Source organism: Rhamphochromis sp. 'chilingali', assembly GCF_963969265.1.
Source record: "Rhamphochromis sp. 'chilingali' genome assembly, chromosome: 4".
Classification (NCBI taxonomy): Eukaryota; Metazoa; Chordata; class Actinopteri; order Cichliformes; family Cichlidae; genus Rhamphochromis; species Rhamphochromis sp. 'chilingali'.
In genome coordinates this window covers 24,968,655-24,984,042 of record NC_137948.1, presented here as the reverse complement: position 1 = coordinate 24,984,042, position 15,388 = coordinate 24,968,655, and the positions used below count along the sequence as shown (strand labels likewise).

The following is a 15,388-nucleotide window of genomic DNA, read 5'->3' as shown; positions in this document are numbered from 1 at the left end:
GTAAAACTACTGAAATAACTTTAGTAGTACAGAACGATGCCTTACTGCACGGCAGTGCGTTCAGTTTGCCTTCTTTTATAACAAGTTCAAAGCACATAGTTTACAGCGGCCTTGTACACAGAGCTTATCACCTTGAAGCTTGAAAACTCAGGGAGTCTGTTTCACGGGTTTTTGAGGATTTTTTTTTTTCAGCCAGACAAATATTTTCCAGTTCATCTTCAGAAATAGGCGACATGCAGTGCATTCCACTTAAAACTGGAATTTCTTAGTTCTTAGCTGGAATTTTCCGGTGGAATGCTCCTACTCATCAGTTTCATTATCTCACTATAAGCCTCAAGTAGCCAACACTTTAACAAACTGTCCAAGCACTACATAAAGAGTGTGTTTCCTTAATCCTTACTGCTTTACAAAGGGTTTTCATGTTCTTTATGTGTCAGTAATTTATAGTACATTTACTCCTGCATATTTGCACCTAGACGACAATACCAGTGTGAAAAGTACCTCAGGGAGGAGGGTGTGTTCTTTAAAGTTGTACTTTGGACCTGTGGGTGTGTGTGGCGTGGGTGGGTGAATACGCCAGAATAAACAACAATGCTGTATGTTTGTGGTCATACTTTAGTTACTTTACTTGCCCTCAATAAAAAGGTGTTTTATAAAAATCTTCATTGCATTTGTGTTAGAAAGTGCGTTTGCATTCTTTATTTAATAATCCTGTAACGGCCACGATGCAGATTTAATCAAAGCGCTTCACAATCACACAATCAGACCAGAAAGACACCAGATTCAAATGAGGTTTGGGAAACATTTCATTTCATTAGCAGTCAATTTTTGTTCTATTTTTTTTTTCTTTTGATATATAATTGGCATCATTATTAATACTTAAAGAAAACAATTTCATGGATTTGAGATAAAAAGATGCTATTATCAAAATAAAGCAGGAAAATTAGTTTTGTTTTTCCTCTGTTAAAGTTTGAGGGACCATCATTCATGGCTTGGCTTCATTTATGGCTTTGGCTGGATTTGTTCAATTGGTAGCTGGAGTTGGGTTGGATATCTCAGACGCCTCAGGTCTTCCTCCACCTGAAACGCAGAAAACAGAAAATCAAAGACTGTAAAAGCAGTTGTTCATACCTTTTGCAGGTTTCTGAAAACAATTTATCAGAGCTTTTATTTTTGGCTGATATTTCCTTTAATAATAAAAAAAACAAAACCGTTCCTTGTAGATTTGTTTAAGAAAAAACAAACACATTCAGTAACAAAGATTCTGACTATTTAGTCATTTATTGTAAAACAAAACAGTCAGCCAACCTGGGCCAGCTTGTCTTTGAGTTCATTGTATTTTTCCACGTTGAATCTCTTTTTCCTGGCCCCCTTATAAAAATAACGCAGGAACTGCCTGTCCTGGGCGTCTGGGTATACATAATCCTGTAGGAGAGAACAAAGTAGGTTAATTATTTAAAAATATATCTGCACACATGACAATTTTACACAAATGAGCATTAGGTGTAACTAAAATTTGTTTTGTTGTAACACTTTAGATTTTTTTTTAACATCTAAAGTGTAAGATCAGCCTTCTAAAGGAGGTTATTATCATTTCTTGGGTCTAGAGAGTTAGGCTAGATTTTATGGTTTTTTCCAGACTATTAGCTGGGCAGCGAAAATTGATGTATTTCCCAAAATGTGATCTTGAAATGATCAGAATATTTAAAAGGAAAAGCATTTTGAAAGTCAGTGAAAGTTCTGGTACGTGACTTGCTGAGTAATAGGTTCTAACTGCTAGTTGTCAGTTACCCTGATAAGAAGTCAAGTTGAGCCATATTTATTTACACTACAAACAGCCTTCACCCCTTCAGAGCAATACAGGACATCTTTATTGTAGCTTCCATGTTGTTTTCACAGTCCACAATAAATCGCACGCACAAGTCTGAAGGAACAACTTGTGAAATGGCCTGAGGAGCACCTGTCATCTACACCTAGAGGAAAACGGTGAAGTCAGTCAGGTGTCTCTGAGTCTTACCTGTTTGGTGAGGATATAGTAGGCGAAAGCTGCCATGCTGGTCGAGTAGGTGATGAAATACGTGACGGGCTCCATGACGTCCCACGAATAGACCCACCAGGTGAGCCAGGCCAGGGCGCCGCCCTGCACGGACAGCAGCGCCAGGCCAACATACAGAGCCCTGGATGTCTGGAAGTCTGCTTTACCGGACAGGTCTGCCTTCATCTTTCACCAATAAAATGCAGAGAAAAATGGGTTACCAAGTCTTTAAGGCTGACATGTCATCATTACCTTTAAATGAAGCTTTCAAGCAAGTATAACAAGGTATAAAGTAATTTCATGGGTGAGTGGTTGTTGCAACACATCGAGTACCTTCTCCAGAGGAGAAAGCTCCTGTTTGAGGTTGTCCAGTTTCTCCAGGAGCTCCCTCTCCTTCAGCAGCTGGTGTTCGGGCTGGTGGAGCGCCGTGTGCAGCAGGTGCACGACATGTTTCATGTCCTCCAGCTCCATAGCGTGCTCAGCAGATGCACACACTGCAACGGAGGCGCAACAGGGCAGACAACGAGGAGAAAGTAAAAGTGAAATATGAGAAGAATGGAAGATAATAACCACATTTTATCACCAGGATCAAGTGTAATTGGAAAACTGCCAAATGGAGAATTTATGAATGGAGATAAATGTACCCCTTTCAGGAGCGCAGATATTATAAACTGCATTGTTGATGACAAGCTGAAAGTCCTTGTCCAGCAGGGCATCGATCAGCGTGCTGTTGGCAATGCGCTCCCCATCTGTCAAAGCAAGCGCTGAACTGAATTAACTTTATCTTTTATACCGTGAAAAAAAAGGTTTGCTGGCAGAGGGACCAAACAAATTCAATAGAACATGAAAGAAACAAAAAGTTTATCAAATAAACCCCACGGTGATGGACAAAGTCAGTAATTTACACCTTAAAGAATGTAGTTCAGCACTGCATAACTACAGGTCATGTATGGGAACGAGAGCTGTGTGGGAAAAAAGGTCATCTGCTAATCTCTGCTGCTCTGGTCTAACATGTCCCGTCTTCTAAAGTGATAAAAATCCTTGCCACAACCTGCCTCACCTGTCTCCTTCATGGAAAAATACACTTTTCACAAGTTACCCTTAAGGTAACTTAAGGAGGACTGCATCAGATACCCGTCCTAACCGCTCTGGTTCCCATACCAACTCAGATGTGAGTGGCTACAAAATGATTAGAAGTTTGAAAAGGAAGCGTGGAGTACTGTTACAGAAAATTGCCCTATTTTTCTCCACTGTGTCAAAACATGGCACGCTCAAGGCAACACATAACTTTGGTGAGAGACACAGGTGTGTGAAGATCGTGTAGATCAGTGTAACCTTGTGCCACTCCCTCCTGCTCACTGAGGAGCCACAGAGGTTTGCAAGACTATCTGCATGTAAAATACACTGCAGTATTCCCCAAAATCGCATGGTTTATGAATTTCTTTTAAAAGCAATGATCTGTGCTACAAGATCATAAAACAGACACCGCCCTGTTTTAAAGGGCAGGGAACCGTGACCTATTGTACTACAAACAGCCACAGTTACTCGCAGTGGAAGGTGATTAACTGATAACTGCTCAGTGTAAATGTGAAAATGAGTAAATGATTATTGTGGAGGCATCTTGCTTGACTGGCTATTGTTCATCCTTTTTGTGCGCAACCCGGCGAACCAGACCGACTGCACCTGTTGCATACTGAGCATGTCTTACCTTTAGAGAGAACTGAGGCGGTAGCTCCTGGGTCCTCTTTCTGCAGATCGCCGATCAAGTCGCCCACGCTCATCAACATGGGCCTTAAAAAAAACAGACACTTCTCATTCCTGGATGGCAAGGGGACTTCCAGAACCAAACGCCCATGTTTGTACTTCAAAGATGCAGCTGCTGCACAGTGAAGGGGGTGGGGGTGGGGTATGGACAGTTTAAGTGTTAAGCTTTGCATTTATTATTCCAATTATGTGCACAGATAAGGCCAGTCTAACCACCCACAAGTAAAGTCACAAACCAGGTGCACACGTGTGACATAAAAGTTCAATATTGTGTGGATGTAATAACATCATATTACCACTAGAGGGAGCATTTGTAGCGTAGAAAAGAGCTGGATAACTTCCAAGTGGAGGCCTTCTGTGCTGAACCTGTAAAGAAGGATATGAAGGGAGAATGAATGAAAGGAAAGAAATGACTCAGTTTTTTTCTTTGTGTTCTCACGTACACACAGACACACAAACCCCGCCCTTGGCAAACTGTCATGTCAGCAGATGTTGGAGAGTAAACAGATCCACGGAATACTAAAAGGAAGCATCCAAACAACCAAAAAGAAGCACTTGGAAACCTTCTGCCACAAGCCAGTTCACAGTGGTGCTTAATTACACCGTGGCTTCCTAATATGCTTTTATGTCACAAGGAACAAACTGATGCATGACTTTAATTCTTTTTGTGACAATGGTATTAAATGCTTAAATGAAAAACAAGTGCATTTGTAAATATGAGACGTACTGTCACACAGTGAGACCTCAGGTTTCTCCCAGACTCCTGAGTATGGAGAACACATCCACTGAGAAGTTCATTATTCTAATCAGCAGGAGTACTTCTTTGTCCTACGCTTGGCATTCACTGGGCGTAGTCCTTCTGCCGTCTTTTTAATGCATGCTTGTATGCCTACACAGTGCAGGTATTTAAGTTGCAAGCATAATTTAACACACTAAATACTAAAGCGCACTAAATCTGACCACAATCTGCACACTCAGAAAGTCAGAAGGGTTCCCGCTTGGATACATCTTCATCCCACTAATGCCCAGTGATGCTGCAGACACTCTCCCATCCCTTGGCCTTCAAGCTGGGAGTTTGGTCAATCAATATTACATTAAAGAAGAACAAGGGAGCTGTCCGTTTTCATGAGAGGAAGGGGGCAGGCAAGTCTCCTATCACAGGAACATAGACACAAAGAGACCAGATGTGCCGTTTCTCACGCAGCTTTGGAGTGAGCGCTTTAAGAGGGAAAACGTTTTAAACGAGCAATAAGTAACACGCACTTTAAGCTGAAGCTTAGCCTAAAACTTTTAGTACCGCAGTGGTTCAAGCAAACTGTGAAAGTGCTTTAAAAAGTTACTGACAATTACCTAAAACCTCAGGATACAAGGGCTTGTGTATCGGTTATGTATCACACAATGAAGAAAAATGTGGACAGCAAGAGTGAAGCAAATTGGTCCCATGAGTCAAATTCGAGTTGCTCCAGATAGAGATAGAGAGCAATTAAGGGCTGCCCACACTTGCGGTGAAACCAATATGAAGGTGCCTTCTGTCTGATAGCACACATTGAAAAATGTCTAAAAGCTGCAGTGCACTGGGTAAGGCAACCTGAATAAGCTGTAGTGTCAAAGTCTCAGCTTTCTTATCAGGACTGTAAAGGACGTCGAATTAGTAGAATGAACAGGAACATCGTGAGATCCTGACACTCCCTCACTATAATTTGCCCGTAACAAGTTAAATATCCACTTACAGCGCGCCTCCCCTCCATCCCTTATAGAGACCATCTACAACATATCCACTACCCCTCCTCTGCACACGTCCGAACCACCTCATCCTTGCCTCTCTTACTGTGTCTCCACCCTGCACAACCTGACTTTCATTCCTCCTCTCTCCATCGTATACTTGCTCCCTACTCTCACTACAGATCATAATGTTGGCTGTGAAAATCATAGTCCACAGAGACTCCTGTCTGACCTTACCTGTAAACCTGTCCTTCACCAATGCAGACAAGGAGTCCCACCCCTGCTGCACACCTCAGCACTGTCTCACTGTCCTCATAAATGTCACGCACGACCCTTTCTGCCACTCTTGACTTTCCTCAGACAATACCACACTTATTTAGCCTTTAAATGTTCAAATATACAACATTTGAGAGGCTAAAAACATACTTTTGCTTCCCTGCTAACAACTCGCCCAGAAAACACTGCGGGTAGACCCACACAGCATGCTGTAGGGCAGTCCACATTAAACCACAGGTAACCATTTGGGCCTGTATGGGTATGTCCACATTAAGGCCATAACCTACAGTGAGGGACAGAGCTTTGTTTTAAGGGCTCACAAGCGAAAATAGATCGACAACAAGTGGCCCAACACACCCAGAGAGATTTAATATTGATAAGTGCTTTGTGTGCTGTTTTCAGGCGCTGCCAAATTTGACTTTTCTCCCAGTCACATTAATCCCGGAAAACATAACCACGTTATCCAAAGTGGCCAGAAATAATCTAGTTATTCTGTCACTACAGAGTTAACCTCTGACACCAAACACCTTCCCAGCATATTTAACAACAGACTAGGAAAACCTTTTACTTGCCACCTCTGCTCCAACAGTCATTGTGCTTCATTAAACTGAGAGTTACAGGCATTCACTGCCAACACACACGATAGGTGCTTGAAATAAAATGCATTCAACACTAGACTCGCATTAGCAAACAGTTCAGGCCAGAAGCGGTTTAACGGCCGGTGTGAGCGCAGCGAAGGTTTTTGCACTCTTTGCGCATCGGTGATCTGCTAATGTGAAAACAGCAGAGCTGAAGTTAAGCATTAAGGACGAGGACAGACTGTTTGCTGAATGGGTGTGTGTGTGTGTGTGTGTGTGTGTGTGTGTGTGTGTGTGTGTGTGTGTGTGTGTGTGTGTGTGTGTGTGTGAGAGAGAGAGAGAGATCACTGACCGGAGACAATTCAACAGCTGAGTGCCTACAGGCATTTTATATTCTGTGTACACACGTTACCAATCCCATTTTTAAATCAACACAATGTGGCTACCATGGCAGATAATACAGCTTCAGGGCTGTGTAATGAATAATAGTCCACTTCCAAAGCCATGCTCTCAGCCCTCTGTTATTATAGGCTCTAACACACTGCATGATAAATACTGACCTTCGTTTGTCTCTTACCTTCCTGTGGCAGCTACAAAGAAAAAAAAACATTAAAGAACAATTTGGGAATGCTAGCAAACCGATCAACATTTACAGGGTGACAGATGACCTCCAAAGTAGATTGTAGGGTTTGAAACTGAAAACTGAGGCCCAAATCAAATGTTTTTATTTGCATTTTCAATTTTCACCTTGAAATAGGCAGTGTTTGAACATGAATATCTCAAAAACTATTACAACCAAAAGCCTGAAATAACACATGGCCTTTCTTACCATAAAGAAAATGGATCAGAGCTGTAACTGGGACAGAGTGCCTGTTAGTGTCATTCTAATTTAACCTGAGTTTTCCAGCTCTTCCAGGACATTGTGCATGCCTACAAAGATTGTCTGGGAAATGAAAAACATGCACTTATGTAATACAATTACTTCTTAATTATAATTACAGTTCTATCTGGAAACTTTTTTCTTTGGGTTAGACTATCTACTGATATTCTGTTTCTGTGGAACAACTTGACATATTTGCTCAATCCAGCATGAAAGCTGAATGAAGATTTTCTTTATTTTTGTATATAAAATTTAATTAAAAAAAATATCATTTTGCATTAGTGTTCAGTTGCAGGTCCTGGTTCATGTTTATGCTATCTTTAACAGTTTTTGAGACATTTATGTTCAAACATATTATTATTATTATATATATCCAAATATCTCTGGACCGTAAAGTTGTTAAGTAAATTGTAAGCGGCTGAGCAGAAGGTCCCATGATGATTTGTAGCTGTCACGGGATCAGTGACTGGTCTCTATGGCTGTGTGACTGAGGCTTTAGCGATCAATTTCACAGTGGCTGCTCACAAATTCCGGCAAACACTCGCCAACCAATCAACAAATACACATTTCTCAGTTCCACTGACCCAAATTAATGGAGTTTAAAATTGGCAAACAGTTATCAGCTACAGCTGCCTGTGCTGGCATCCACCTCCCAATCAGCATGCTTATTTCTCCTGCACAGTTTGACATGTTAACATGGTGGCATATGAGGATTGAAACTTCCACTTTGGCTTCATTTTCACTGAGCTCAAGTTTTACTTGAGCTACTCTAGTGCAAACAGCCGGGCCCGCCCATAGCTTATGCAGCACACATACATGACTGGTTATCCCATCCTGCAAGTTGAAGACTGTAGTGCCTGAACAAGCCCACACATGACAAACACATGAGTAACAGCTAACTGAATGCCTCTCATGGCACAAAACACGCCTGACTCGGAGAAACGATTGGGCTCTCTGCTTTGGCAGAAATTGCCATTGCCTAAATTTGTCTTCTTATCAAAACAAAACACACTTCCCTGATACGCAGCGCATCAATATTCAGAGCGCAGAGTGGTTGTTGTCTATCTATTGTCCTTCACACATTCCTGGAGCTGCAGGGAACATCACTGCACATCTGCCCCTCATCACCGAATCGTTTCATCCAACTGTTCTTTCACAGAACAATCAGCTGAAGGTGTATTTACGCCGTGAGCTAAGCATTTTTTATTTATGTCATGCAAACAGGGAAGGAGGAGAGAGAAGCCGGGCGGTGAAAACTTGGGAATATGGTGACAATCTGCCAGCCTCTCTCCTTCCTCACGCAGAGGCTGTGGCTTGCTGCTCCAGTAATGATCGGCGTCTATCGCCAGCCTCATTTTCCCTGCAGTCTTCCATCAGTTCCCTCCATTATCAATCCTGTCACAACTGAGCTATGGCCTCCTAAAGGAATCGGCTCCCACTCTGGCCACAGATTTGATATTGCCAAGCAAAGGGGAAAGAGATTTTTGCCGTCGCATAAGGAATCATAAGAGAATAACTTACAGTGTCTACCCAGCATGACCCGAGGCATAAAGAAAAATGTGCAAGCGTGATAAACTACGGCTGCCAGGAGGAGAAATTGAATTACTCTGTGTTGCCATTATGATTGAGAACAGCCAGCACTCTGGCATGAAAACGATTTGCATTGAACCATTTATCTTCTCCTACTCAGTTAATGATCCGGATCGCTTAAGAGAACAAAGAGAAGGTGGGAAGCGGGAAGAAGATGACTGCGGGGTTGGTGTGCTGTACGAACACGAGGCTGAGGTTGTGTTTCATGCAAATACAATGAATAAAACGTTTTGTAACACTATTAGACAAATAGCAGCACACACACAAAACCAATTTCTCCAAATCAAAAATGGCTTCTGGAAATACAAAGTGAGCTTTAAAAGGAAGGCGCAACAAGCAGAGCGTTCCCATCTGCGACCACTGTACAACTGCACTAAAAAGGGCGGAGCACGTACTCACATTTAGCCCATTTAATCTTACAGTTAGTCATCTCTCAGTCCAAACGTCCACATTTATAAGCAACTCATCATTCCCCAAGCTTATCTCAGCAAAGAGTGGTACAACTTTCAACCCTGAATGCCACAGAGAAGGAGCTGAATACTGAAAAACATGGAGGAGGAGGAAAAAAACAGGAGGGCAGAAATGAAGGAATTCATGTGGTGTTCGCAAAGGTCCAGAACAGACGGATCTAAAAAAGTTGATTAAAAAGGAGCAGAAAAACAAACGCAAAGCCGATACAAAAAAACCCTCTGAGTGATTCACATTAACACTTTAGTGACACATGGCTTAGCAATGCTTCATCACAAGGTCGCAACAGGACAAGAACAGCCCATATAGATGAGTATCAGCTATAATGAGTTTACTTATTAAACCCTCAGTGAGAAAAATGCCCTCATTTACACGAGGATTGAAGAGGAGTTTACTTGTGACTATAAACACCAGAGCAACTTTCACTACTTATCACACACAGTGCAGTGCTCTGATGGGCTGTTATCACAAGACCATAACAATGCAGGGTCAACACCGTCACACCCACTGTGCACATGCTTCTGTAAAGACAGCGGCACCATTACCATGGTATTAAGCGAGCTACTGGAATGTTCCTTTGACTGGATGTGCTTTAAATCTGTTCTAAGTTTATCAGCGACTGTTGTGGCACAGATTAGGAATAATATGTTTTTTTAGCTTTATGTGTATTAATGCTATTGTAAAAATATCGATTGAACTGAGAACTATTATTATCTAATTTTAGATACGCCTGTAGATGTGGTCAAGCTGAGCTGCTGAAGTTCAAACCCAGAATCAGAACAGAGAAGAAAGGTGGTTTAAGTGACTTTGAACGTGGCATTGTTGTTGGTGCCAGATGGGCTGGTCTGAGTAGTTCTGAAAATGCTGATGAGCCATCTCTAATGTTTACAGAGAATGGTCTGAAAGAGTAAATATACAGTGAGCTGCAGTTCTCTGAGAGAAAAAGCCCTGCTGATGGCCAGAGTGCCGATTGCTGACAGGAAGGCAACAGTAACTCAAATAACCCCTCGTTACAACAATGGTATGCAGAAGAGCATCTCTGAATTAATACAACGTGGAACCTTGAAGCAGATGAGCTGCTGCAGCAGAAGACCATGCCGAGTGCAACTCATGCCAGCTAAGAACAGGAAACTGGCTGCAGATTGGAATAACGTTGCCTGCTGCAGCATTTGGATGGTAGGGTCAGAATATGGCATAAAGATGATAAAAGCATGGATCCATCCTGCCCTCTTTCAATGGTTCAGGATGATGGAGGTGGTGGTGTTATGGTGTGGTGATATTTTCTTTACGCACTTTGAGGCTACGGCCTTCCTGCGTATTGTTGCTGACCATATGCACACCTTTATGACTGCAGTCAATTTGATTTATTTAAAACATTTGATTATATGTAAAGTCAATGTGTTTACTGTGTTTACTATATAAACATAAAAAACTATGTAGGTCTACAGGCAACAAAAAGTACAATATGTTACAAAGAATTCCCCCAACCATAAAACTAGAGCCTGCATCGATGCCAGTGGCCCATCTACTTAATAAATTCTATGTTGTTCTATGTGCAATCCACCAGTTGCTGATGGGCGAGCCAACATAACACAGAGGAAGGGCATTAGTGTAATGGCAAATGTGTTATTTTTGTACATTTGTGATAGTTTTTTTTACTTAACAGAAAAGTGTCAAAGTGTCAAAGTGACACTGACAACGACGCTCTCTTTTCATGTTTGACGTAACACAGTTTAGGAAGCTTTTATGGTAACAACATGTTTACTGTTTCACTCCACACACGAATTACGCAAAGAGAGGCATGTCCGTAAAGACAAATTACATGAAAATTACACGTTTTTTTTTTTGTTGCTTCATTTATCTAGGGCCTGTTGTCATTCATTATCTGATCATTTTCCAATTCAAACTTTTCTATTAGCTCAACTTCTTTACTCCTCTCAGGTCACCCTGCCCCACCTTTTCAAGCTGAAGAAGTGCTGTTGTATAACCTCTGATGACACCTTGCATAAACATGTAATTTTCCCCCTCTTAAGAAGTAAACTTAGGAAACTTGCTGTCTGACATCACATCATGAAAACGAGTTCTAAAGCTCGCTGCACTCTCACCAAACCACAGTACTGTTCTTTCTACACATTATTGTATTGAGCAACGGCTTCCTCTTTAAGCAACGCTGGACCACAGATGACGAGATCAGTTCTTGATATCTGCTGAGCCTTCTTACAATTAACAGTCACTTTATTTGTTGCCCTAATGAATACAAGTATCTGCACCTGGCATGGCCACACTTGGTTGTCAGGCTTCTTCAAATTAGATTTTACAGTGTTTGCCTGCCCAGTGCCAAGACAATAAAAAAATGAGCAAATAGTTATGCCTAATTTATCCTACCCCGGTTGTGTCCTTTACTAAATTCCCAACTGCATGATGCTCAGCGTGGATGACACTGTGCATCCGCCAAATGCTGATTGTTCAACTAGTCGGCCAGAGCAGCGGCGGATTTCACCGGGAACGGGAGAACATTTTTTAGAAGTAGGCTGCAAACAAACTCACTTGCAGATGACTTTATCATGTGTCCTGCCATTGCGCCTCAAGGGCTGTTCAAACAGACCCGTATTATAAATGCTCCCAAAAGCCTGACGTCTCATTTTAGCATTCAACACATATTCAATACACTAAACTAATGCTTTTGCGTTTTTTCATCCTGCTTAGCCCCATTGATTCAGCACTTTTGTGGATGCACAGAAACAACGCTGATATCGATTCTCTCATCTGAATGTGTGAAACTGCAAACAACTAACAGCGAGCAGCACTTGAGTTTCCTGCAGGCCAGTCGGGTTTCTCTCAGCCTCCTGAGAATTAAAACATCCTTGTGTTATATGTTTACCTGTATAGCATTACAGCAGTGATGGAGAAGCCCTAACTCCCTGTCACGTCTCTGGTGAAACTTTTGCAAAAAGGTGATATTGAATGTTTTGTCTCTAGTGGAATCTCAACAGGGAAAGGCTTGTGTTACAAATTCATAAAAGACGTGGCCTGAATATGAATATCGCCCTATAGACACCCAAAAGAGATCATATCTGAATTCTGAGCAACTTAGGCCACAGGCTGCTCACAGTGCTTAGTAGCTGTACGTACTCTTACACGGTGGTTTTGAACTGAGGATTTATGTGAACCTAGCTTTCTGCTGTCTCATGTACAATCTTCAGAGTGACCTCTGCCTCCTGCACTCAATCAAGTCCTCTGATACACTGCATTGGAAGGAATCTGATTAAAAATTGGCAACTCGCTGTGTGGATTCTAAAAGCCAGATCTGTACATTTGCATGCAGCCATGCTCTCTGCTTTTCTAAGTGCATTACATTCCTATTAAAAACATTCTGTGGCCCAGCTGCTCCTTTACAAAAGACACTTTCACTCTGAATGGCCCGTTTTTGGGAGGTAATGTAATTTAGATTCTCCTCTGAGGTTGATACGTTTCTGGCTGGGGAAAGAAAATTACAAAAAGCAGAGAAACGGAACATTTTATAGTCTAACTGAAATCTATCTATCGCTCAATATAGGCCGGTCTACAGAATGAGGAGGTTAAAGACCACAAAACCTTTGTGGCAGAGCATTCCCAGTCTTTATTGTTTCACTTCCTGTCTTCTAAACTGCCAAATAAAGTGGAAAGAAATTCTGAAAACGACTTTATAAAACACACTAACTCTGTTCTTTTTGCAGCCGATATGAATTGTATTCTTTTTGCTGAAACATGGGTTGCTGTAAGGATTTCGCTTACTGAAGCTCCACTTTTATATACAGTCCAGTCTAAAAATAAAACTCATCTTAGTCATTCTGGCTTGTAGGAGTGAGTCACTGCATCCTGCCCCTCTGACAGCTTCCTTTTTCTTCCAATCCAACAAACTCTATCTCAGCATCCATCTATGGAGGCTCTGATTGCACCGAGCAAAACAGAAAAAAACAAAACAGTGTGCACTGTTCTCCCTGCACACTCACAGATTTGAGGCACCCTAATTGAGATCTGCCTGCCTGCAGCTGAGCTGACCAAAGCAATTTCATGCAGCGAGCGATAAAAGATGTGGGCTGAACTGGTGCCTTAATAAAACTGTGAGTAAAAGCTTCACTACAAAAAATAAATAAATAAATAAAATCTCAAGATGATGCTGTGATGGAGCGTGGGTTTTCACTTTCTGCAGCATTTCCCTGCTGCACTATTTCCTGACTGTGGGCTGGACACGTTTGTTGATGGGTGACTGCATGCAGCTATACGTCCAATACCAAGTAAATACAGGGCCAGTATTGCCAATACCGATACCAATACTTTTACTCTATCATGGCAGGTTTTGTATGGGTGAGCAGTGTCTCGTGACTTATGGGACGAATCATTGTCCATTTGCAAATTATGAACACATTTTAATGATCACTAAATCAATGTGATTTTTACTTTCCACAATAAATACCAAAACAGCTTTTCATATATTTTGAAACAGTTTTTAATAGCCTGAAATTTTAATCTACCTCTCCTTAAAGTACTTAATAAATCAATAAATCTGAAGCTAGTAGTACAGTATAGATCCTATCACTAGTATCGATCAGACACTTTTGTATCGATAGCCTCGATATTTGGATCGATCCTCCCAGATCTTCTGTACAGGCTCCGCAGGCATAGAGACGACAGGAAAACGAAAAAAAGTTTTTGAGAAGCGCTCAAAATAGAGACAAAAACAGCGTCTTGTGCTTCAACAGGAAGCCACGGCACACTTTACACTGTGACGCCCACGAGGGACTCAGAGTACAGCGTTTATTTACCTGGTGTAGAAATGTAACCGGGCGAGCGGGTCTGAGACCGCAGCGTAGGGTCTGAACACTTCCCACGAGTCCCGTCGCAACTTTGCACACCGCCCGCACCGAAGCCATCGTCAGCCGGTAACCGTTTTTAGCCGCCTCGCTGGGGCATGCCGGGAGGAGAGAGGTCCAGGACGAGTACCTCAGAGCTCCGTGTTTCACTTTAAAACGGGCTGCTGTCTGTGCGTATAGCAACAGACAGGAGGATCGCTACGGGACCCGGAGGAGGAGGAAGAGAGCAGGCTGAGCTGCATACCATTTCCTCCTGACTACACCCGCGCGCTCTCTGCCAGACTCCGCTTCCTTTGTCCCCCACCCCTCCTCTTTCTTTCTGTTGGGTCTGTTTTGCGTGAAACAGCAAGTGGGAAGCATATGCGCCTGCCAGGCTCACGGGACTGTAAGCCGACATCCCAAACATCACCCCCTCTCCTCTCACGAATCATCACGAGTTGGTCTGATCGCTAAAATAACAAATTTATATGAGGCTTATTAGGGCTGGAGCCGTTGTAACGTTACACTTTGAAGTCTTCATAACTTCAAAGGGTGAACTAGGCCAAGAGCTCCACTTTAAGCATTCCACCCACAAATCGATTTCCTCTGATCCCACATTAAAATAGGCCCTTAGAGATAAAGCGAACTTTCTAATCACGGTGTTACGTATGAGCAAGGACTGCATTTCAGCTGTCAGCCAACAGGGGGAGCACATAAAAATAATAGATTGAGTGTTGTGCAGAGAGGTATCCTGCTGTCCAGTGAGGTTGGGCTCATAGACCATAATCTACTGCAGTGCAAGCAGTAGGAAGCTGTGCACACAATGAAAAATGTTCACACTGCGTTCTGTGTATCATCCCCAGAGCGAAGTATGTGCTACGGCTGGTGTATTGTGTCACAGAAAATGCGAGCATAATCGAGACAAATGGTGTTGAAAGCAGACAGGTCAGATAAATCTGTCATGAACACTCCCATCCGGTGATTTATAATACTCCAGTCAGCCACAATATTAAAAGCACTGACAGGTGAAGCGGCAATGTAAAGTTTTTTTGAGAAACCTTGGGCCCTGGCATTCGTGGTGGATAATTCTGCAGCATTCCACCACAATGCGCGACTGTTTAGAGAACAGGTCCAGAGACCCTGAGGCGAAACACAATGGATGAAACAGCCTTCGAGCTCTCAGATCTGGAACAGGCCCCACCAACAGACACCTCACACTGCAGCCCACAGGAACTGGCAACAT

General features: G+C 42.4%; 1 protein-coding gene across 2 annotated transcripts; it reads right to left on the bottom strand.

Annotated features, from left to right (window-relative positions):
- Positions 1-714: 714 nt before the first annotated feature.
- Positions 715-14,445, bottom strand: LOC308395560 (calcium uniporter protein, mitochondrial-like). Of its 2 annotated transcripts, none has more exons than XM_080880460.1 (8): positions 14,119-14,445; positions 4,096-4,165; positions 3,744-3,911; positions 2,680-2,784; positions 2,369-2,529; positions 2,018-2,221; positions 1,309-1,425; positions 715-1,080 (listed from the first exon to the last, which is right to left on the bottom strand). In XM_080880460.1, exons 1-8 carry the CDS (start codon positions 14,224-14,226, stop codon positions 1,003-1,005), a joined length of 1,011 nt encoding a protein of 336 aa, XP_080736586.1. In that variant the 5' UTR covers positions 14,227-14,445; the 3' UTR covers positions 715-1,002. The 2 variants fall into 2 exon arrangements, with proteins under 2 accessions (XP_080736586.1, XP_080736585.1); XM_080880459.1 differs by having other exon boundaries at positions 3,744-3,914; positions 14,119-14,443.
- Between the last annotated feature and the right edge of the window lie 943 nt (positions 14,446-15,388).

Excerpts from the sequence above, each read along its gene's own strand:
- LOC308395560 (XM_080880459.1), bottom strand. The coding sequence starts at position 14,226 with ATGGCTTCGGTGCGGGCGGTGTGCAAAGTTGCGACGGGACTCGTGGGA. Across the intron at positions 2,785-3,743 it reads CGCCTCAGTTCTCTCTAAAG|ATGGGGAGCGCATTGCCAAC; the intron begins GTAAGACATGCT and ends TTGCTTTGACAG. Across the intron at positions 2,222-2,368 it reads AGCTTTCTCCTCTGGAGAAG|ATGAAGGCAGACCTGTCCGG; the intron begins GTACTCGATGTG and ends TATTGGTGAAAG.